Source organism: Chrysemys picta, chromosome 3, assembly GCF_011386835.1.
Source record: "Chrysemys picta bellii isolate R12L10 chromosome 3, ASM1138683v2, whole genome shotgun sequence".
Classification (NCBI taxonomy): domain Eukaryota; kingdom Metazoa; phylum Chordata; order Testudines; family Emydidae; genus Chrysemys; species Chrysemys picta.
Genome location: NC_088793.1, coordinates 18,469,952 through 18,494,174, shown reverse-complemented (window position 1 = coordinate 18,494,174; position 24,223 = coordinate 18,469,952). Strand labels below are relative to the sequence as shown.

The following is a 24,223-nucleotide window of genomic DNA, read 5'->3' as shown; positions in this document are numbered from 1 at the left end:
CTTTTGCATACACATTTGCAGTGTTTGGAAACATTTAGAACAGTGCCAGATGTTGGAACTGGATAATGGGGGATGGATCACCCAAATTGCTCTGTTCTGTTCACTCCCTCTGCAGCATCTGGCACTATCCAGTGTTGGAAGAGGATACTGAGCTAGATGTACTCCTGAGGGAATTCTGTGCCAAAAAAGTTAAAAATTCTGTTCACAATATTTTAAAATTCTGCATATTTTGTCAACAAACATGGAGGCTCCAGCATGGCAGTGGGGAGCACAGTCCACTGGCTGCACGGAGGTGGAAGATCACCCTGCAGTGCTGCCTCCACCCCACTCCCAACACAGACTTGGCCATGAGGTTGACCCAACTTTGACAGTGCAGGGGCCAGGCCTGCCCCACAAACACCCCAGGGCCCTGTCCCTCCATGCTAGGTGCACCAAAATAGTAAGCAAGAGGGACAGTCTCTCACACATGCCCAACTCTGGCCCCCGATCCAGGTGTGGGGCAAGAAGGCTCAGGCTGGCAGGATCCAAGTGTGGAGGGGTTTAATGTGAGGGGATCCAGGTGCAGGGTGAGAGGGTTCTGTGTGGGGTAATCTGGGTATGGGTGGCTTAGTGGGGGATCTGGATACAAAGGGGCTTGTTGAGGGGTTCTGAGTGCAAGGGGAATGGCACTCTGAAGGTGATGCTGGGGGAGTGGGGCTTAGTGTGGTGGAGGTCCAGGTGCAGTTGGTTGGGCTCAATGGGGTGGGCACCTGGGTGCAGGGGGAAAATGGGGATAGTTTGGGTGCAGGGGGTGGGGGTCTGGATGCAGTGAGGATGACCTTGATGGCAGGGTCCAAATGTGGGGAGTGAGGCTCAGCGGGGGGAAAAGAGGGTTCAGGTGCAGGAGGGCTCTGGATGCAGGGGATGAGGTTCAGCAGGGTGGGGGTTCGAGTGCAAGGAATTCTGTGGGGGGGATTCTAGGTATGGGGGGGTCTAGATGCATGTGGGATGAGCAATAGGGGCAAGCAGTAAGAGGGGGTGCAGAGCTTCCTGCAGTCAGGGGAAGTTTCTGGGGGTGAGTCTTATCTGGCCCCGGCGGCTCCTTGGTAAGGGAAGAGGAAGTTCTGGCCTCCCCCCACCACTCCTCAGCCCAGCCAGGACTTGCAGCTGAGCCCAGCACAGGGTAGGAGCCAGCGGCTTGGGTGTGCCCAGCCCATTCCCAAGGTGATTTGCCTCTCCGCCAACTGCTCCAGGTGCCCGAAACGACATACCCGCACTGCTGGGGAGGGTTGCATGACCACTCTTGTGGCTTCCCTTTGCTTCCCCGTCATTTTCTGTGGGGAAGCAAAGAAATCTGCAGAGGACATGAATTCTGTATGCGCGCAGTGGTGCAGCATTGCCCCAGGAGTATAGATGGACCCATTCATCTGACCCAGTATGGCCATTCTTATGCTCTTACGTTTAATATTCCTGGGGTGCTCTGTTACTTATTGGCCCTGTTTTTAAAAAGTGTGTTCATCCAACAGATTGTAGTCAATTAATTATAGATAAAGGAAGTGTCCCTTATACACTAAAGAAAGTAGTGTAGTGGAGAAATCTAAAAGATCAAGACAAGATAACAATGCATCAGCATCAGCTTTATTCCAGCTTGTTCCATAGTTAGTATAGTAGTATAAATGCAGAGTTCAAACTGAAGTAAATATTGTTTACCATAAAGAGAACAAAACATTCAAAGTAACTGGTGCAAAATATCCTCTAATTTTTTTTTAGGAGAGCTTTTCTAACAAAGAAATCTTCTCAGTGTTCATCAGAAAGCAGTGTTGCATAACGTACAGTCGTTTGTATACATCTGAATAACCTTCATTTAAGCAAACCCAAACTTAAATCAGGTATAGTTCCAATAGAAATAAAGAGTTTAAGCAATCTACATATGCAAAAATTTTAACAACAATCTAGTTATTACAGCTACTGGTGCAAAAGACTAAAACATTCAATAGCTGAAACGCCACTGGTCAAGGGCTGCCCAAATTCTTACTTAAACGAAGGCAGCGCAATTTTAAGAAGCTAGATGCCAGCACTATCAAAACATCTATAGATTCCATGTAGGCATTTTGTTGTCTTACACAAGTGTGAAGTGCTATTACAGAAATATAGCATACAAGTTAGACATTATTTGCTCAGCTGCTTGAAAACCATGCTCAAAATACTTCTACAATGTATAACTCAGTCATCTCGGGAAAATACGTGGTCATAAGACTTTTCTTCTCCAACACGTGACGATAGTGAACTAGACGCCTTACTCTGTGGTATTTTCAGGACTGCTGGACAACATATATGGGTCAACCATTACATCTGAGCCACAACTAGCCCTTTTTTCTAGGAAAAGAGGAAAGAAAGACAGAGGTAAGAATAGGACCATGAAGATCCAAAAATATACTTACGCTGTAACAGTCACTAAAGAGTGTGACCTGTATGTTTTTTGGTAGTCTGAAAGACTAGTACAATTTCAGACTAACTTTGTCTACTTCATGGTCCTGTACTAAGTTTACCCCAACAATCACACATTTGAAAGACTATTGTGTACAATTAATATCTATTAACTAAGGCAGCTGGAACTTTAGTCAAAGGTGAAGTGATTCAGCTGGATGCAAGTGTGCGATGTTTACAAGACAGTCTTCAGTTTAAGAGCTAACCCATTCCACCTGCAGGTGGAACATGATAGTCATAGTAGATATTTAAAAAAGTAGTTTAAGATAGTGTTTTATCAATAAAACGTTGATTCTGGTAACATGTACAGTTTGGATCAGTCATTCAGATACTGTGACATTCTGTGGATAGATCAGTTTGTATCTGAAGGTTCTTTAAAGTTAAAACAGTCATTAACAGGACTGAATGAAAGGGAACCGGCCACCATTTGCAGACTTATACACATTTGACTAAGATATTCTGATTAGACCTCGCTTGCTCTCTCATATGCATGCACACAATTTTTTTTTGTAAACACAGAAAAACTGTTAATAGACATTACAGTTAGAAAGTCAAGCACTCGAGAGTTAGGAAATACCAGCATGATGGTTACCTGTGCACTCCTTGTGCATATGCATTCTGATGGTCTAATTACATGATAAGAGGACCCTTGCTTCATTCTATGCACAGGATGGATGATGCTCAATGATCAGATATTCAATATTTTATTTTATCCTTATATAATGCACACTATTCATACTCTGCTCTGAAGACAGGATTATTAATTCCTCTATGGCACTCTTGGGGAGGGTGGTAATATCTGCATTTTACACATGAGGAGTTGAGACAGAGGCCTGGTCCCCACTAAGTCCCCACTTCGGACTAAGGTATGCAAATTCAGCTACGTTAATAACCTTCGAAGTACCTTAGTCCGAACTTACTGCGGTCCAGACGCGGCAGGCAGGCTCCCCCGTCGATGCCGCGTACTCCTCTCGGCGAGCACTTCCGGGATCGATTTATCGCGTCTTAACCAGACGCGATAAATCGATCCCAGAACATCGATTGCCTGCCGCCGGACCCTCCGGTAAGTGAAGACAAGGCCAGAGAATAATGTCAAAGGTATCAGCTAGTTTTGGGTGCCCTGAGACACCTAGGATCTGATTTTTCAGAGTACTTAGCATTATATAGCACTCTACAAGTTCAAAGCACAGCTTCTATTGAGCATTCACATCTACTGAAATCAACACATCAGAAACCAGGGCCTCAATTTGGGCACCCAGAAAATGGAACACAATTAGCGACTGCCTGTGGAAAGTTTGGTTTAAGAGCATCCCACTGTAACCCCAGCATCACATAGGGACTCTATGGCACAGGCAAAGATAGAATCTGGTTCTTCAGGGTAGCATTCACTTACCTCGATCACCAGACCCATTTTCTCTTCCTGCAATGCACTGCCTCATTCACTACACACCTTTCAACTTCTGCAACAAATAATGCAGCAGAAGTTGAAGAGACAACAGTCTCCTTTACCACACAATCCTAATTCATCCCCAGAGCAAGACCATCCTGTACACTGAATGAGGCAAAGGACCTGTGGAAAAAATAATTTGTGATCATGTAATTAAAGACCATAAGAATGCATATGCACAAGGGGGCCAAATTAAGGTTGCACCTTAAGCGTGGCATTTCCTCACTTTTGAGGGCTTGACATTGCAGCCTCAATAATTTTTTTCAATGTAGTTTTGTGTGTAATTTCTCGGGTTTTCAGAAAACAAACTGAAAAGACAAACAAAAAAACAGAAATGCCTTCACATGGCATGTGACCCATCTAGATGTCAATAAGCAGTGTTGGAACCTTTCAATCACCTTTCAATCCACCACAGATCTCTGTCACTTGAACTAATGGAGTGCCTGATAGCAGTAGTAGGTTGCCATCCTCTATGTGTACATTACAGTACTGAAAAAAAAAGAATCCTGGCAATAAACCAGACAAACTTAAGTAAACCGATGCTAGTTGTAGGAAGGTCTATTATACACCTTTGACTCAAATGAGAAAAGCAGATTAGCTAATAGCTTTTTCAGGCACTGTAAAAAGGCAGGAAGAAAGTATCACCAGCTAAGCTTTTTATTTCTAGTATCAGTCAACAAGTTGGCAAGTTAAACCCCATCAGCTCAAAGAAAAAAACAGAAGGACATAAGGGTTTCTTGTACTTTTTTTTGTAAGAAAGAACAAAAATAAGGAAAGAGCTACAAAGAGACCACGTGCCTCAGGTGATCAGTAATGGATACAAAGACTTCCATGTGACAGTCACTACCATTTTACAAAGATTTGGGACCTACAAGACCTGACTTAGTGATCACAGTTCAATTCTCCAAGTGGAAAAGTACGAAGAGATAGCCATAACTGGTACACTCAGCAGAAAGGCCAAGGATTTGACCAGGCATGAAAACAGAACTATTATTTCCCCTTAGGGATAGTCCTCCCAGACAAGGCAATATGCGGGGGTCTTGCACTGTTACTGCCTGTGCTGTACCTGCTAGTGAAGAACCCAAAAAATTATTCCAAAGTGACCAGTTAGTCCAATTGCATTTCACAGCTGGAAGTTATTCTGTTTATAATATACTAGAATATTATGCTTTTAGCTTTTTGAAGCAAAAGACAGATACTTAACATCCAACTAACAATGAACTCTTCATATGGCAGGAGTTTAGAAAGAAAAATTGAAGTACTACCTTTCAACTCTGAGCCCTCCACTGATAACTTGCACTCCTTATCTGTCACATGGAACGCTGCCTAAAACAAAAATAAAAACAGGTTCTGTTGAAAGGGACAAAAGCACAACTGCTTAAATACTTTTTGTATCTGCATCTGATTTAAAAGTAGACTGATTTTTATATTAACACTCAGGTATTCACTCATGCTCAGGTATGAAAATTATTTTCCTATCTCAACCACTAGAACTAGCTTTGTGTCCATCTTATTTCTTCAAGCCAGGCTTCTGTTGCAGGAATGAAGAAGCAGAAAATTGATTCCACCACCTTCTTCATAATAATCAACATGTGTGACAAATGACTCTGGCACAATTCAAGATTAGGTTCCTGGACGTAATGCCATAACAGCACTGTCCTCAAAGCAAAATACAAATGCAAGACCTCTTTAAGATCATTTCTATTACTAAATAGTTATGAAATATTTCACATTGTTCCTTGTGCAATGTTTCTTTAAGTTCTTTGTTAGCACTATACTGCCAGAATTGATGCACCAATAGCATTATTCAGAACTGTCAAGTCTGACAGCAATAAGCAGCTTCTGCACTTGCTGATATTCCTTCTGTGTTTATTCACTTTCAATATCACCTGTTTTCTGGAACTGGATTTCACACAACCCAAAATATTCCTAATCAAAACAACAGGCTGAGGGCTAGCCAGTTATACTCCACTCTTCAGGTTTTAAAAAAGGAGGGCCACAGAGGTCACGTAGACACTACAGTGTATCAGGCAGTCTGATGAACTTTAACATTCAGATTTTCCAGATAAAGGTTGGATAGGTGGGTGGGCGTAGGTGTCATCCCTCATGGTCACACAAAGATTACAACTCATAATTCCAGACACTTGATATTTTATCTCCATTAGGTTTCCCCAAATATTTACCAAGAGCAATAACACTGTACCTCATATGGACTCTTCGTCACTTCAGGAATGCCATTCCAAACATGCTCAGGATTCACTATCTCCTCATTGCCAGTAGAGAGATTCAAAACCTGTTCAGATAAGACATTAACCTTAGTCTAGCAGGTATTACCAGTTCTACAGAATACATAGAACACAACACAACCCATTAATGGAAAAAAAGTCCACAACTGGCATATCATGTAAAGTATACAATCCCTGTAAAATGAAAGGGAGAAAGAGTATGTAGTGTTCAGTTTCTGGTTTAGACATTTATTTGTCTAAAGTGCATAATCAGATATCTGCAGCTACTCTTCAAAACCATTCAAAATCAAACTAGGAAACAAAGCTTTAATAGAAATTTCTTGAAAACCTTTACATTGGCACCTCCTGGCATCCACTTACCAAGTGAATTTCCATTGAGTAAGTCAATCTCCCAATACAAAAGGCAACTGTAACTCTGTATTCTAGAAATCCAGAAGCAGCAAGCAACGCTAACCACAGTAGAACCTCAGAGTTACGCTGAGAATGGAGGTCGTTTGTGTTTGTAACTCTGAAAAAAACGTTATGGTTGTTCTTTCAAAAGTTTACAACTGAACATTGACTTAATACAGTTTTGAAGCTTTACTATGCAGAAGAAAAATGCTGCTTTCCCTTTATTTTTTTAGTAGTTTGCGTTTAACCCAGTATTGCACTGTATTTGATGTGGGTTTTTTTGTTTTGGTCTCTGCTGCAGCCGGATTGTGTATTTCCAGTTCCAAACGAGGTGTGTGGCTGACTGATCAGTTCATAACACTGGTGTTCGTAACTCTGAGGTTCTACTGTAACTGTTTTAATCTCTGTAATTGGAACCTCTCTAATAATCTGAGAGTCTGGAGAACGTGGGATGCACATAGAGCAACTAAAGCATTTCTAATATACGTGGAATCTTTTCTACACATGGAGAGAGCTCTGAAGTCCTCCTTACCTTGGTGCCTTCATCAGATATCTCCAAAATCCGAGCCTCACACCACTTCAGACATGTCCACACCATACATTTGGAGCCAACAGCAAACCCCTCTAGATTACAGGCATGCTCACTTTGCTCTACAAGATTTGAAATGTCACCAAAATTTGCTGTAACAGTTTTAGACTTGATTAAAAACTGTCAATGTATTTAACTGCCTCTGCCAGCTGTCTTTTCTGTCTCTGTTTGCAGGTAAGAAACTACTCCTATTTGTTAGAGTTAGTAATGGACAAATTTTACAGGAGATATTTGCAGTGCTAACTCATTACTAAAACCCAGGAATTTAAGAGGTTTTAAGGGTGGAACAGATGTAAATCAAGAGTGTCTCATGGACCACAACACTGTTCATATATTATTCCTTTAGCAACTATAGCACTTTCTATGCACTTTACCTCACAGTCCTCATTTCCCCATCTCCTCCCCACATCTAATCTTAAAATGTAGACTTATTACAATTAGTTTCTTCTCCAAAACACACCCCAAGTCAAATATTTTATGAAAAATTAAGCTACATTTTGCATTTGCAACTGATTTTTTAAAACAAATGTTACTGTGCTGTACAGTTTGATTCTATAGCTCTTTAAAATAATTAAGGTACATACCTGCACCATGACCAGCTAAAGTTGCATCCTGCTTTTCTCTTATTTCAATTTCTTCTTCATCTGAGGGGTTATGCCTCAAGGACTCCCCACTCACAAGAATAGTTTTATACTCTCTGAACACTTTATGCAAGTCTGATTCCATCTGTTCTGCACAACTCTTCTCTTGCAAAGTTAGCCATTTCTTACATTTTTCACCTCTGCTATCAGCTTGTCCTACACCACACAGCTCTACAGGGCAAGTAGACACTTGTTTTTTTAAGTCAGTTTTGGGGAATGAAAGCTGATCTGCACTATCTACAGAAAGCTCTAAATTAGATGGTTCCAACTCTAGATGGTCCTTCCTTGTTTCATCACCAAGAGAAGCCTGCACTTCCAATGGCATCAGTTCCAATACCTCTTTTCTTTCATCACCAAGCAAAGACTGTACTTTGTGCATCTCTGGTTCCAGCTCCTTTCTGGCTCCATTACTAAGTAAAGTTTTTACTAGGGCAGACTCCACTTCCAACTCAGTTGGTACAGCTTTCATTTGATGAACTTCAAGCAAGTCCAAGTCCCAATCCACTCTCTCCTTTGTTTCTTCACCCAAGGAAATCTGCTCCTCACATGGTATCAGTTCAAATAGTTTCCCTCTTTCATCACCGCATACAGTCTGTATTTCAAGTGATGACTCCATTTCCAACCAATTCTCTCTATTACTAAATGAAGGTGACACTTCAAGTGATTTCAGGTTCATTAGCTCCCCTGTTTCATCATCCAAAAGCTGTACTTGGAGTGATTCCAGTTCTGACAATTTTTCCTTTGTTTCATCGGTCAAGGAAGTCTGCATTTCTAATGACTCCAGTTCCAGAATCTCTTCTTTTGTTTTGTCACCCAAGGAAGGGTACACTTCGAGTGACTCTAGCTCCAGTAAGAGCTTTTTTAGTTCATCAAGTGAAGAGTGCATTTGTAACTGCTCCATTTCCAACAGCTTCACATTCTCATCCAGGGAAGGATGCACCTCAGCTGATGGAAGTTCCAACTGCTCCTTTCTTTCTTCACCCAGGAGAGACTGTACTTCAAGTGATAATTCTAACGTCTCTGCTTTGAGTTCGTCATCCTCCAAGAACTGTGCTTCAGATGGCTCAAGATCTAAGTCCTTTGTTTCACTATTGGCAAGAAGCTGTGGTTCAGATGTTTTTGGTTCTACATATACCTTTGTTTCGCTTTCACTCTCTTTTTTCACTAAAGGATTCTCCACTTTATTAAGTATTTCAAAATTGGTCTGATGCTCATTAGCAGTTTTGAGAATCACTTCTTCAATTCCTGCAGTATTTAGACATCCATTGTCTGTCAGGTGGAATGGTTCTGCACAGTGTAAAGCATCCTGCAGAGCACTATTTTCTTGCTCGGCATCTCCAGTAGAAGCCGCAGCTCTTTCAAGGCAAACAGCACCTGTATTATCTGTCCCTGGACCCTCACTCTTTTCACTGAAAGCGTTCTGAATGTTTGCCAAAGTCGTGTCAGTGTTATACTGCCAAAAACGTTTCATCTCCTCATTAATGTTTTTTCCGTTACATTCCAGTTTAACAACAGATAAGGGAATTTCAGAAGAGTTATCCTTTTGTATTTCCATTACTGTGACCTCTAGTAAATATTCTGCAGTCATGTCATAGAACTTGTCTTTTGCTTCATTACTCCATGAACCCTCTGGGGAATTAAATCCAGATAGACAGCATGGAAATGCTTGCATAGGTATTGTAAGCAATTGATCAGGAATTTGTCTAATCATCTCTCTGCCAACAAGTTCCTCAGATCCATAATCCACATGTCTGACAGTTAGGTTGTTACCTTTTACGCTGCTAACTTTTGCTCTGTAAAGTTTTCCATCTTCACTATACTTTGCTATGCAAATATCACCACTTCTAATACTAGACCTGAAGTCATCCACACTGCTTATTTCAAGTTCTCCAGTTTCCTGTAGTTTTTTTTCTAAGTAGTTTATATTATCTGCGTCAGCCATCTGACACCAAAAGTATTCTGGGCCCTTTACAACAGTGACATAGGTTTCTACAGTCTGAGCTACCTCTGGAATCTTCCAGAAGAATGATTTAGTGTCAGTTATACTAGAAGCTTTATTTTTCTCTTCAAAAGGCAGAGGTTCACACTGATTTGCCACATCAGCACCACTCTCTCTTCTGTCAAGTGCTTCTGTTGACTGAGATTCTTCTCTCATTCCAAAGGTTTCATTAATCAGATCCACTGCTATCATACCTTGCTCGTCATAGAGAACAATTTCCCATCTGTCTTTGAGTTTCTCTACAAATTCACAGTTTATTTTAACTTCACTTGTTCTTTCTGAAAAATAACTCACCGCTTCCTGTGTCCAATTTGTAAACTCTTTAGACTGAACTCCAGCCAGTGAAGAATGAATACTCATCATTGGAATTGATGAATATTTTTCAAGCAGTCTATTTGTTTCACAAACATTAACTACGGAAGTGTTGCCATAATCTATATATTGTACACTTATCTGTTCATCAGATAGTTTTTCTTTTACTACAGCTCGATACCACAAGCCATCTTCTGAAAAAACAGCACCAATTAAGTCTCCTACTTGCATCTGTTGTTGACTGAGACTCTCTGTTCCTGTTTTATTGTTTAATCCTTCTGAAATATTGTTAAGTTGAGGTTCATCACTTGCTAATTGAATATAAAAATCTGAAGGGTTATTTACATGAGAAATGTATACTAAAGTCTTCAGACCAGGCACTAAGTTCCTTGGAGGCAAGTCACATATGCTTTTAATTGGGAAAAGTATACTATTTTCTCCTTGATTTCTAGTTTTAACAGTATCAGGTTTAATATCAGACTTTATCTCTTTCTTTATAAAGGGTAAAGATTTATTTTCATCTACTTTTTTACCTACTAACGAAGTACTTGCTGAGGGAAAAACTTTGTTACTGTTAAATCTTTCCACAGATCCTAGAAACTTGGTTGACAACTCTCTTTTTGCAGCAGGTTGGAAGTGTTTTACATCCTTACATACAAAGCTGGTTTTGGTATTGCAGTCTTCTCCTTGGATTTCAGATCTCCAAGTTTTATTCTCAGACTTTCTCATGTATGTTGATGATGACTTCATGTTTTCATTCCTCTCTTTAGCATTTATGTTTTTAGAATGTAGAGTTTCATTTTCTACATATTTGTTAGACTCTCTATTTCTTGGTAAGCTTAAACTCTCTTTAATTTTTGCATTAATTTGAATATTGCCATCATACAGTTCAACTATCAGCCTTCCATCAGATTCTTTTGCTACCACTATCATCTTTAAAGGCTTATGCAAGACAGCGGTTTCAAACCATGTGGTAGCTTCTTTCGGTACATTAGAGATATCAGATAGTGAACATTTTATAGCTTGCATTGGCAAAAGTAAGATATCATATGCATCACTAGGTATAGGAATCAAGTCTTCTTTCTTTACCACCTGTGTATTCCCAAAGTCTACAAAGATGACTTCTTTATTAGGCTTGGTTTTCAAAACTGCTCCTCTGTACCAGTGATTGTCAGTATACCTTGCAAGATATAGGTTTCCAGGGTTTTGTGACATTTTTAAACTGTGCAGTACTTTGCTTAGTCGACCAATGTTATGTGTGAGCAGTTCTAGGACATTTGCACTTCTGGCAAGTTGGCAGTAAAATTTCCATGGATTGTCAACATGTGTTACATAAATCTCTTCTTCACTTCCAATTTTGATGTCATGTGTAGAATAATAGTAAGAGTGTAGCTGAATGGTGGGTGCCAGAGGTTTTTGAGGCGGTACAGGTCTGGCCAACCCTTTCTCGGTTAAAAAATGGCACACACTCTGAAAAGGTGTAATTAAGTCCACAACATTAAACAGCTCTTTATTGTTTATGGCAGCTAGAGCAAATATTGTACACTTCAGTTCCAAATGATCTGCTGTGTCATCAACAAACTCCTGAAAAGCTTGGATTGCTTTTTCATCCCAAACAAAAGGATCCTGACCATTTGGTTGGATTAAATTATAAAGGCTGCATCTGAAAGCCTGAGCCTTTAATTTCAGAAAGTTTGCATTAATTGAGCAGAGATTCTTTACAGAAACCAGCTCCTTGTTCCCATAGTCAACATATATTACTTCTACCTGTTCTGTAGAACACTCTCCACTAATAATCAAAGCTCTGTACCATTTCTCATCCTCCGAATACTTAGCTAAACACACTGGACTTGCCCAACAATGTGGCTGTGCTGAAGTCTTGCAATAATCCTGAATTTCAGCCATTAATGACTCAAGTTCTTGGTTGTTTCTCCTCAACTGACACCAAAAGTAGCCAGGACTTTCAACATAAGATATTATCACCTGAACTGTACTACCAACTTTCAGCTGACCTTCATAAGGAGATCCTGGTTTTATTTCCAAGTAGTACTGTATAAGAGAGGAGGGCAGATTTAGGTTTCCCTTAATTTTTTTTTCATCAGGAGCTGAGTCACTTGATAAATGGCAATTTTCTGCAGTAGGCTGGTCTTTGACTGTCAAAGGCACAGAGGGATTCAGCGCTATATTGTCTCTTATTGTTTTGGTTTGCACGCCACTCTTCCTGGCTGTTGAACTTACTAGCTCCCCCTCGCCAGCATATTCTTTGGGATCCTGCCTCAGAGACTGAGCAGATAACTTCTGAAGAGTGTCTGGAATCTCAGACCCTTGGAATTTTGCATAGCCTCCTTGGGACAAAATTTTGCTTATATTTTTCTCCCCTGTTTGAGACTGGTCAAGAACTTCAATCACATGCTTGTCACCCTGCGTACCCAACACCTGGATCACCAGCTCTTTGCTCTGCACTGCCCTTTTAAAGTGAGCCACAGACTCTTTACTCCATGTCTCTCCCAGGGGAGACACATCTGCCAAACAGCACTTCAAAGCTACAGCAGGCAGCTCCCTGAACTGAGGCAGCAGCTCCTTTACCTCATACCAATCCAAGATCTCCCTGTTGCCTCTATCCACCAGGTGCACTTCCACCCCATTCCCCAGCACACTGGTGATAACAGCCCGATAGTAGGCGTTCTCCTTCCACTTGGCGCAGCACAGGGATCTCGGCTGGGGCTCCAGGACGATGCCGTCCAGCTTCTGGGCTCGGGAGTAGAAGTCGCTCATGCTCCGCATCAGCTGGCTGAAGGGCAGGAGGTGCTCCTTCAGCCGCAGCCAGAACTCGGACGGGTCTCGGACGAAGGACACCTTGGCATGGTAGAACACTCCCACCTTCACCCGCACGCCCGGCAGGTGGGCACTGGCCGGGTCCCTCTGAGCCGCAGTTGCGGGGAGTGTGTCCGGCGGCGGCCCCAGCTCCTTAGGAGGGGCGGCGTCCTCCTCTTCCGGCCGCTCCTGCGCTCCCTGGCCGCCCCGCAGCAGGCTGTGGGCCAGACAGCCGCTCTGCACCCCGTAGAGGCAGTTCAGGTTGAGGCCGTTCTCCCCATACAGGTTCACGTAGTAGAGGTGCTCGAAGGGACTGTAGGTTTCGATGCGGGCGCTCACCGCCTTGCCCAGCAGCAGCGCCTTGAGCCCGCTGAGCTGGGAGCAGGACCAGCCGCAGCCCCTGTCCGAGATGCCCTGCAGGGCGCACGGGTAGGTCACTACCGGCATGCGGAAACACTCCAGGGGCAGGCGGCGGAGGTTAGCCCCGATGACGAATTCCTTCCTGCCGTAGTCCACGCAGATCACCTGGACCACCAGCCGACCCTGCTCCCCGGGGAAGATCTCCAGCAATAGCGCGCGGTACCAGCGCCCGTCTATGCAGCGTGCGGCGCAAGGGGCGCCCGGCTTGGGTAGCGGATCCTGCTCCCGCCTGGCCGCCGCCTCGTACCTCTGGTGCAAGGAGTCCGAGAGGCGCTGGATCTCCTGGGAGAGGCTCTGCAGCTGGCAATAGACGTGGTGCGGGTCGGAGATCTGGGTCACTAGCACCGGCTCAGTCACCCCCAGCTGCAGCCGTGGGTAGAAGAAATCCAGGGCGGCCGGGCCCGGCTGGGGAGTGGTAGCAAGAGGGTACTGCTGAGCCGACGTAGGGCCGGGGGGCTCCGGCTTGGGCTGGCCGTGCAGGCAGGGCGCTGCCAGGCAGCGCTTGAGCAGGGCTCGGAAGCAGCTGGGAGTGACCTGCTTGGCCAGGCCCAGATGGTGCATCTGGGCCAGCAGCGAAGGCAGCTCGAGCAGGACCAGGCACTGCGGCATCAGCACCTCTCGCACCAGCCCCGACACCTCCTTGGCGTGCAGGTAGTTCAGGAACTCCAGGGCGCCCGCCGTCCAGCTGGCGGCCGGCTGCTCCCCGCTGCCCGCCACGGCCGCCCCGTCTCCCGGCGGCACCAGGTCGGCCAGCACGCAGCCCAGCACCTCGGAGGGCAGGTGGAAGAATTCATCCCTGCCCCGGGCCAAGTAGTAGGCGTCGGCCGCCACCGTGCGACCCTCGTCCAGCAGGAAGACTCGGCAGCGCTGGCCTTGGCGGCTCACGACCCGGCAGCGGTGCCAATGGTCCCCTAGTTCCACCAGGCACAGGTCCCCCGAGCACAGCCCGGCCCCCGCCGCCGGCCAGACGGCTCCCGGGGCGCCGACCAGGCGCGGCCCGGCCTTAGCCTGGATGTCCTGGTGCAGCCGGGCATACTCCTCCCGGCGCTCGCCCAGCAGGCCCCACAGCCGCACTAGCGGCACCTCCGGGTGAACGTCCACGAAGGAGACCCTCAGGCTGATGGTGGTGCCGGGACTGGGGATCCCCTGCACGGAGCACATCCCGCGGCGCTGCGCGGCCGCCCCCTCCGCGCGCCCTGGGAAGGGAGCTAGCGGCCGTTCAGCTGGTCTAGAGGCACGTGACCACCCCAAACTGCCCAGCACGAGACTGACCAGCTACGCCTATAGCGCTGCACTGTCATAGGCTGTTCTTCCCCACGTGACCCGTTCCGTCGCCGCCGGGTGGTCCGTGGGCTTCACTAGAAAGAAAGTCCGTTAAACGTCCGAGCTTTGTGTTAGGAGGGAGGCTGCGTTGGTCTGGTCCATTTTGCCCGGGAGGGGGGTGGGTAAGACCAGGTTGGCGGCTCTGCTGTCAGCGGGGAAGGAAGGAAGGGTGTGAGGGCCAGAAATAACCCTTGGTGCAGGCCTGTGGCAGGGGGAATGGCGGTGGGATAGGCCTGCTCCTGCTCTCTGGCTCACACAAAGCCTACTGGGCTCTGTCCCAACCTGTCGCCTTGCTAGGCTGCACCTGGCTGCTCAGGGTGAAGCATTTCATGCTGAGAGGTGTCTACAGGCTACTGGGGCTCCAGGCAAGCCAGGGCATGCCGGGGCTTGTTTACATGCTACTTGACATCAGGGGAGAGCATTGCATGCTGGGAGGGACCTGCTTTTACAGGCTATTTGGGCTGAGGACCAAGCATTGCATGCTGGGAGCTGTCTCCACAGGCAACTCAGGCTCAGGGTGAAGCATTACTCTATGGGACTTGCCTACAGACTACTTGAGGTCCAGGTGAAGTGTTGGATGTTGGGACCTGTCACTGCATACTGCTCAGGGTGAAGCATTTCATGCTGGGACCTGTCTCTGTAAATGGCAGCTTGGGCTCAGTGTTAAGTGCTGGGAATTGTCCGTGGGCCGCACCCAGCTGCTCAGTTCAAACTGTGGTTGTGATGCCAGTGCACAGTTGGGAGCATGTTTCTGTGTGGGTGCAATCTGTGTTACACCTCTACTAGCAGGATCACATGGTTAGCATGTAACATTTCTCTAAGGCACACAAGCTGAGGGCTGGGTGTTAAGTCCAGCTCCCCAAAAACACAGGACAATAAGATCCTAAAATTAGCCATCAGGTGTCATAAAGTAGTTTTGCAAATTAGCAGGATAGGGACAGCTGTAACTTAAACAGCTTCCCACATCTGTCTGTGGGCCACTGCACCAGCCCAGAATAGCCAATGCACAAATCAAACCATCTGTACCCCAGAGCTGATACACCCCTGCAGCAGGGCTGAACTGGGGCAAGTGAGTATAAGGGTATTACACCACTCCTATGATCTCCAGGGAGTCATCCTGGGGAATTTCTAGATAGGATTATCTATCTGCATTTCTGTGGCATAGAGGAGAGGGAATGCAGCTCAGAAATGAGGCCAGCAGGTCTAAACACATTTTAAAATGTACTGTTTCAAGAAATTTGATACACTACATAATTGGCAATGTTGACCAAGTAATACAAATAAACAAGGTTAAGATTTTGTCACAGATATTTTTAGTAAAAGTCATGGGCAATAAAGAAAAAATAATGGAAGCCTGTGATCTGTCCATAACTTTTTCTAAAAATATCCTGTAGGGGTTTGGAGCTCCAGGATCCCCCTACAACCCAGCAGCTCTGGGGTACCCCCACTGCCTGCAGTGGCCCAGAGTTCTGGGGGGCCCCCACTGCCTGCATCTCCCTGCAGGCAGGGGGACCTTGCAGCTCCTGGCTGCTACGGGCTGAAGTCATGGAGGTCGCTGGAAGTCACGGATTCCATGACTTCCGTGACCTCTGTAAAAAAATCGTAGCCTTACATATAAATGTACACCAAAAAAAATCAAACGTAGGCGTTTAAAACAAAGCACCTAAATAAGAATGGCCTGATTTTCAGAGAGGCTTAGTTTCCCACTGAAGTAAATAAGAATTATGGTCACTTTACATGGCTGAACATCAGACAATTTATTCAGCTGTCTAATGGATTTAAGTGTCTAACTTTGGGCACCTACGTTTGAACATTGTGGCCTGGGTGTTTATTACTGTGCATTAGTGTATTTGGCACTTAACGGACTTACAACTTTTAATACTTACATTTTAATTTATTTGTAAACATAAAGCATGCCAGATATCTGCCATCAATATTAAACTTTATTAAGCATTATGCTTCTTCCTTAAATATTTCTTGCCTAGGTCCAGCTTTAGTAAGAGCCAAACAGTGTCTTTCATCAAAATGCTGTAATACACTGAAGAGTGACTGTAAACATAGCATCTGAAGAGATAGTTACTTATGTGTATCCACAGATACGTCTACTTTGGTGGCCAGACTTGCAGGGCCACTGAAGGTGAGGGCAGAATTTAGCCTGCAGATTTATTATTGATTGTGATGATGTGTGAGAAATAAGGAACTCAGGTTGAGTTTTCAGGACAGTTAGGAAAAAAAATTCTACTTATGAACAGAAAACATTTGACATCAGAGACACTGAGACATGACCCTGGGACCTTGCATTTTTACAGAGCAATTTTTCAGAGCAGGCTTGCACTTTATGTTCCAGCACACTGACCAAATGTTGGCCAGTGTCAGCTGGTTGTATCCTCCCCTCTCCTCTGCAATCCAGACAGCATTTGGAGGGTGTCTGGTTAGACAGGCTATAGTTTTGATCCTCCGATTGCAGAATGTTGTTCAGTTTCCATTCCCCCTGATTAAGATATTCAAAATGTTCATAACATCATTGAACAATTTGTAGATTGAAAATATTTTGTGTTTTATGATCAAAAATCCAGTAACATGTAGGCCAGAAGTGGGCAACTGTGGCCCGCGGGACCCTCCTGCCCAGCCCCTGAGCTCCTGCCCCGGGAGGCTTGACCCCGGCTCCTCCCCTGCTGTTCCCCCTCCCCGCAGCCTCAGCTCACCCCACTGCTGGCGCAGTGCTCTGGGCAGCGGGGCTGCGAGCTCCTGGGGCAGTGCAGCTGCAGAGCCACGGCCTGACCCAGTGCTGTGTGCTGTGCAGTGGTGTGGCTGGCTCCCGCCGGGTGTCGCAGCTGCCTCTTTTGCTGCTCTGGGCAGCGCGGCTGTAGTGCCGCCAGCCACCGGTGCTCCAGGCAGCGTGGTAAGGGGGCAGGGAGTGGGGGGGGTTGGATAGAGGGTAGGGGAGTTTGGGGTGGTGGTCACAGGGGCGGGGGTGTGGATGGGGTCAGAGCGGTCAGAAGTCGGGGAACAGGGGTTGAATGGGGGCAGGGGTCCCAGGGGGGGAAGTCAGGAAGGAGAGAGGGGCTTGGATGGGGCAGCGGGGGGCAGGGATTCCGGGGGCAGTCAGGGGACAGGAAGAAGGGGTGGTTGGATGGGCATGGGGGGGGCAGTCACGAAGGAGACAGGGGGGTTGGATGGAGCAGCGGAAGGTCCGGGGGCTGTCAGGGGACAGGGAAAGGGGAGGGTTGGATGGGGCAGGACCATCCCCCAGGGGGGACCATCAGGGGGCAAGAAGCTGGGGGGGGGGTTAGACAGAGGGCGGGGACCAGGCCACGCCTGGCTGTTTGGGGAGGCACAGCCTCCCCAAAACCAGATGCCACCCTCAGGCCAAAAAGTTTGTCCACCCTTGATGTAGGCGGACTGAGGGCAGGTACTATACATGTTTTTACACCACGTTCTGCTGGTACAAATTAGTCCTGACCTGCTAACTTGCCACTGGGGTTCTCAAAAGACACCTCTGTCCAAAAGACCTGCTGTGGGACTTAAGCAGTCTCTAGTCATTGTGATTCCCTCTGTACTGGTGAATTTAATCAATAGCACAGTAGTGTGTCCAATCAGGTAGTGGTGGTGTGAAGTGGGTATACATCCATTGAGAAATAAGTTGAGCCTATCACTTTCTTTCACGTGTTATATCAAACATATCTGAGGCCAAGTCTGCACAGCTGAATCTACTGTATTAACCTATTACAGCACCTAGTACTTAATGCTTGGTTTGTTAAGAAATGACAGACTTCTAATGAAGAGATAGCTATAGGAGATTTTCCTTTGTGTGTGTGTGTGTCTCTCTCTCTCTCTAATTCTCATGAAAGGCTCCAAAATTTACACTCGAGTCTTATTTATCCACAGAACATGTATAATGCACAATTAAAAAGGTACGTGTTCTATAGCACTACCTAGAGCTCAATCATGTCTCATCCTCATTTACAGGAACCCTCTCTAGGATTAAAAAGGTAATTCAGTGCACTTGCTCAGTAAGTTATTTTGCTTCTGCTGAATCTTGCAGCACGGCTGGTACTTATTGCTAGTTGGGAGTCGTGCTTTTTGTGATGGACACTTATGCCATGGAGACCACCAACTCTGCTTTAGCAACCACCTCTGAAGAGAGACCACCTCTCACATGCGACTACTTGCAGAAGCCACGGAAAGTTTTTACCTTATAATTTAACTGCGAAGAAACTGTAAAGAGAGATGATCTGTCATCTGCAACCAGCAACCACATTTTCTTTACTCCCATTCATAAACACAAACCTGTAGGAGAAACTGATCTTCGCTTCAGTAGGAATCTGGTGTACCGTACCAGGCCACCCTTACTTCTGCACTTTGCTGGAGATGGCACTGCTGGTGAGAATGGCTGAGCCGAGCACCCAGCCAGCAGCCAATGCTCTCCCATGTGCAAACCTTTGAAGAGTGACCACCTCTTACAAGAGACCACTTTTGCTAACTCCCATGAGTGGTCGCTCTGGCAGGTTTTACTGTACTGTAGTCTGTCAAGTGGCAATCAGAAGGTAATATTAAATCACTGTCAACGAGACTGAATTTGAAGTGATGACCTAAAGGTGAGAGACTATTGCCAGTCTCCTAAAATAACCAGTTTCCTTAGGGATGGAGTGTTTTATTGATGATCTACTGGATTTCCAATTCTGTTTTATTTGTTATGTGATTATTAATACATGCTTTCAAGATCTTAAAAAGAACTAACTCCGCAGATCCTTCTAATTTGTTCATAGGTAAGCCAGAATACCAATGACCAAGGAGCCTGCAAAAGTAATCACACAAATTATTACAAACTTAGAACAGAGGAAACATTTTAGTAAGTATTCATTAGCCAGTTTAACAGGGATAAATACATAACTATATTAAAGTGTTTGTCTTAGCTAGATTATAAGAAGTTTATGGAGGGTGTCGTATTGTATGTTGCCTATAGTTAAAGTTGCCCAGCCTTTCCCATAAAGACCCTCTTTCCAATTTATTTTGCTAAAATGTAACCCTTTGGGCTGAAATTTTCCATGCCAGGCATCTGCTGCAGGCTGAATTTTTTCAGAAAAGTTTCAGCAAAAATTGTTCAGCTGTTTCCAAAAATGAAATTAGGGGAAAATTTGACAGGGTGCTTGTCTGTGTCAGAGATGTGCTTTTGCTTTTTTCTATGAAAAATCACCCAAATTTGGCCAAATTAACCTTTAAGAAAAAAAAATCTCAGTTGGCACATGCTCAGTAGAGACTTGTTAGAGTTTGGCTGCTAAATTCTCTGAAGATTCCATCTGTACTGGGCATAGTCTAGCCCAGGGATGCAGTAGCTGAGTAGGACCTTCCTTGCAATAGTTCTTTCCAGCTGCTGGGATACCAGGCACAGGAACTGAGAGCAGAAAGATTTTCTTTCCTGTGCTCTCTTTGCTGGTGCCCAGGTACCCTGAAAGAGGAAGCTGCTTGACTTGAATGCAGAGAACAAGAATCAGACTGGGTGGGAAGGGAAGTGGGGGGAGTAGATTGGTGCCAGTGGGACTGGGACTACTTGGCAAAGGAGACTGGGAGCTGGGGAAAAGAAACCAGGGGATTGAGAATAAGTGGGTGGGTAGAAGACGGACATTGGATAAGGACCCAGAAGAGAGGGAGACTGGAACAAGGAGCCTGGGGGAGGTGAGAGTGGTTGGACAAGAAGACTAGGGCAAGCAGAGTAATAAAATCACATTTGTTTTGGAATATAGTATCCACACAGAGAGTTACACTGACATAGCTGTAGCAGAATAATTATCCCACTATAGCTATGCCTGTCTGCTTCCCTGGGTAGACAAGCACATGGCTTATGAGATCTGAGAACTTGACAATTCAGGATGAGTGAAGGCAGGCACATAACCAGACCCAAAGCTCTGTCAGTACACATCAATCTTGATCTGCAACATCCCTATTATTCCAGGCCTGGAACCTCTTCTGAGCAAACACTAACGGTCACGTCAGCCAATGTGGTTGGTTGGTGGAGTGGACAAATGAGAACTCTAATCTAGCTAAGGAGTTTTTATGGTGCCTATCAAGAAGGTATTTAAACACTGAGACCAGTCTTTCCCACGTAACCGTAGGCAAGGCTTGGGTTCATGCCTCCAGGTTTAAATAACTAGTGTACTAAGAATGCACACTAATTCACTTTATTTTAAAAACCTCATATTAATATTTTCCAAGTTTAATGATATAGTAAATGCAACAAAGGACTATGAAATACATATTTTAATATCAGTATTGCTGTAAGGTGTTCTGTGTAGTTCTCTAATTGTTTTAGGACCCAATCCTGCAGGGTGCTTAGTGCCTCCTACAAAGCACTCCAACTTCAGTTCCCAGCAAAGTCAATGGGAATTGAAGGCATTCAGCATCTGGCAGGATAAGACTCTTAACGCATCTCAGGAAACCCTGTAGTTGTACAACACTGCATTACAAACTATCTAGTTGTAAAGAGTTTATACTAAAAGAGGGGGAAAAAAAGTCATTTACCATTCGCATCCAGGTTGGTAAAAAGCCTTTGTATAGAGAAATAAATCCTTCACCTTGTATAGCCTGAATCAAACAGTCTGCAGAAGACTTGTACAGCAGTCCTCTAGCAATGAGGAAGGAGAACAAAATGAAGTTGGTGTTACAAATACACAAGTAGACTGTAGGAAATGAAAGTGTTTCAGCACCATCACCCCTGCCCAATATAACACCCCCAAATCTTCCATCAGGGTAGCTCCTATGAAAGGTTACATTTAGAAACAAGATCCCCAGCGTAGACTCTCTGAAGTCAATGAAGCTATACCAGGGATTAATTCAGCCCAAAAAGTAAACTATATGTAAAGTTGTCCTTTAGTGTAAAGTATAGTTATGGACCATTACTACAAAAATAGCTTTTCTATGCAAAAATAAACACCAAGACAATAAAGCAGAAAGATAAGAGTAGACTAGAGATCCAAGGCCTATTGTATCGAAGAAATCAATGTGAATCTTTCCATTGACTTCATTGGGAGTTCAGTTCAGGTCCCAAATTACTACTGAAGTTGGGAAATACCCTCTCAGAAATATCCATACCTTCCCTGTTTATCTCTTGGTTGGTTCATTATCCGTGTTTTGACGACATCAGCAGGAGTTCCCAGGATAGCGGCTACCAGGCCAGAACACACACTATCAATAAAAAACACTATTTGAAGAAAAAACATATCAAGGTTTATCATCCCAATTCAACCACCTAGATTTCAGTTTCAAAAATAAAGACATTTGTAGGGCTGTTGACATTAAACCATGATTAATGCCTTATAAAACTTAATGTGGGTTTCCCAGTTAGGACAGAGCTGGGAAAAACTGCCTCAGCTCTGACACTCATGTATCTCCACTCAGAACCAGTTGCCCTGGCTTCATTGGTACAATGTGAGGCATGCAGGGTCAAGTGCCCCCCTAGATTTCTGCTTGGCCTGCCTGGTGGAGGAAAGGAGAGGGGCTCCCTTCTCTTGCTGCGGGTGCGCCCCAGCAAGCTCCACCCTTGTCTCTGGCAGCCGAGCCTGGGCGGGGAGCAGAAAGGGCAGGACCAGCAATTCTGTGCAGCACAGAAGCTGCCTGTGAGAGCCTGGCTACGGCAGTGGCCTGCCCTGCCCCCTCTGCTCCCCACCTGGGCCAGGCTGCCAGGGACTGGGCCCGAGCAAGCCAGAAATGTGATGGGGGAGGGAGGGCTCCAGCTCGCTCAGCACTTGTCTTGGGCAGCCAGGCTGGGCGGGGAGCAGAGGCGGTGGGCCAGCCTGGGCCACCGCCCCAGCCAGGTTCTCTCTGGCAGCCGCTGTGCTGCACAGAGTCAGCGACCTGGAGTGGCCAGTTTCAGCTGCTGTAAGAAGCGGCTCCATCCCGCTCCCTGCCTGGGCCCAGCTGCCAGGGACAGGTTCCGAACATGCTTGGGGAGGCGCACCGGGAGAAGGACAGAGCCCCTCCCATCCCCACTGGTAACTGCTGGAGCGGGGAGAGCGGGGCAGCCCCAGGTAGGGTGCAGGGCAGGGAGGTCGCTGGGCAGAGGAAACACATGGGGTGGTCATGTGTCCTCCCATTAGATTGTGCCCCTTTCCCCCCCACAGTATCAGGAGGCACAAGTCATCATGAGGTAGTACATATCCTTGAAGTACAGCTGGAAATCTTGTGGAGCATGGGACCTTCCTAAGGGAACTACATGCACAAATACTCAAACACCAGGAAACTCTCTCTGGGAAAATACAGCATATGTAGGTACTGTAGAATCACACCATAGTAGTTCTGTGGAGCCAAGAATACAAGAAAATAGAACAGTAGGTTATACTGGGACAGAGGAAAAATGAATAAAGACCAGATGGGATAATGGAAGGTAACTGGTATAAATTAGCATTGCTTCACTGACTTTAACGGAGCTATACTGATTTACAACAGTCAAGGATCTAGCCCGTCACTGACAATTCCCAAAATGCAATCCTAATCCATTTAAAGTCTTGTAATTTTGGATACATGTGACTAGTGAAATTAAGGCATCCATGGAGATTACAGTGCATCACAAACTGAATGAGCCAAACATGTCATGCAGTTGTGAAAAAAGCTAATATTTTTTCAAGTGTATTAACAGAGTGTCATGTGTAAGACACATAGGAGGTAGTTGTTCTGCTCTACTCGGCATTGATGAGGCCTCAGCTGCAGTGCTGAGTCCACTTTTGGGCACCACACTTTAATAAAGAAGTGGAAAAACTGGCAAGCCTCTGAAGGAGAGCAACAAAAATAATAAAAGATTTAGAACACCTGACCTATGAGGAAAGGTTCAAAAAGAACTGGGCATGTTTAGTCTTGAGAAAAGAAGACAAAAAGGGGCCCTGGTAAATCTTCAGATATGTTAAGGGGCTGGCATAGAGGACAGTGATCAATTGTGTTCCCTGTCCACTGAAGGTAGGGCAAGAAGTAAATCAGCTTAATCTGCATCAAGGGAGATATAGTTAGAAATTTTCCCCTAATATAGTTAAATACTGGAATAGGTGACCAAGGGAGGTTGTGTAATCCATCATTGGAGGTTTTTAAGAACAGGTTAGACAAACACCTGTCAGGGATGGTCTATGTATACTTGGGCTCACCTCAGTGTAGGGGGAGAAGGGAAGAGACTAGATGACCTCTCTAGGTCCCCCCTCAAACCCAACATTTCTATGATTCTGTCAGTCAAAGTGATTGGAAAACACTAGAAGTGACATACTCTGCAAGATTAATGGTCTTTCTAGTTTAGGAGCCAATCTTTGACAGGGCCAGATACTTCAAAGGAAAATATAAAAGCATCATAACAGACAATTATGCAATATCATGCCTGAGGGAGAAGTTTCTTCCTAGTCCCAGTGAGTTAGTGTTTGTTTTCTATCCTGACATATTAGGGTTGATATTCTTCTCTCTCACCATTTGGCACATTTAAAATTAGACTGGACAAAGCACCAGAAAAATCTAGAAAAGGGAAGAATCCTGCAATGGCAGAGATGAGGGGACAGATCATCTTTTTTCTTTTTTTCCATGTTATGGGCCATATTCTTTGCTGGT

General features: G+C 45.2%; 2 protein-coding genes across 5 annotated transcripts in view; both read right to left on the bottom strand.

Annotated features, from left to right (window-relative positions):
* Nucleotides 1–1,595: 1,595 nt before the first annotated feature.
* Nucleotides 1,596–15,995, bottom strand: TDRD6 (tudor domain containing 6). 4 transcript variants are annotated; one of them, XM_065587554.1, is made up of 5 exons: nucleotides 7,723–15,990; nucleotides 7,082–7,230; nucleotides 6,117–6,206; nucleotides 5,179–5,239; nucleotides 1,596–2,355 (listed from the first exon to the last, which is right to left on the bottom strand). In XM_065587554.1, the coding sequence occupies exons 1-5, from the start codon at nucleotides 14,483–14,485 to the stop codon at nucleotides 2,276–2,278; spliced, it is 7,143 nt and encodes a 2,380-aa protein (XP_065443626.1). In that variant the 5' UTR covers nucleotides 14,486–15,990; the 3' UTR covers nucleotides 1,596–2,275. The 4 variants fall into 4 exon arrangements, 3 of the variants coding, with proteins under 3 accessions (XP_065443626.1, XP_005297430.2, XP_005297429.2); XM_005297373.4 differs by having other exon boundaries at nucleotides 7,082–7,200; nucleotides 7,723–15,980; XM_005297372.4 differs by lacking the exon at nucleotides 1,596–2,355 and having other exon boundaries at nucleotides 4,277–5,239; nucleotides 7,082–7,200.
* Nucleotides 15,996–19,316: 3,321 nt separating this feature from the next.
* Nucleotides 19,317–24,223, bottom strand: part of SLC25A27 (solute carrier family 25 member 27) — a 28,966-nt gene continuing 24,059 nt past the window's right edge. The window contains exons 7-9 of the mRNA XM_005297376.5: nucleotides 21,737–21,829; nucleotides 21,167–21,269; nucleotides 19,317–19,445 (exon numbers count right to left, since the gene is read on the bottom strand). Of these exons, the coding sequence (XP_005297433.2) occupies nucleotides 19,374–19,445; nucleotides 21,167–21,269; nucleotides 21,737–21,829 (268 nt within the window). The 3' untranslated portion in view covers nucleotides 19,317–19,373. The remainder of the gene's footprint in view (nucleotides 19,446–21,166; nucleotides 21,270–21,736; nucleotides 21,830–24,223) is intronic.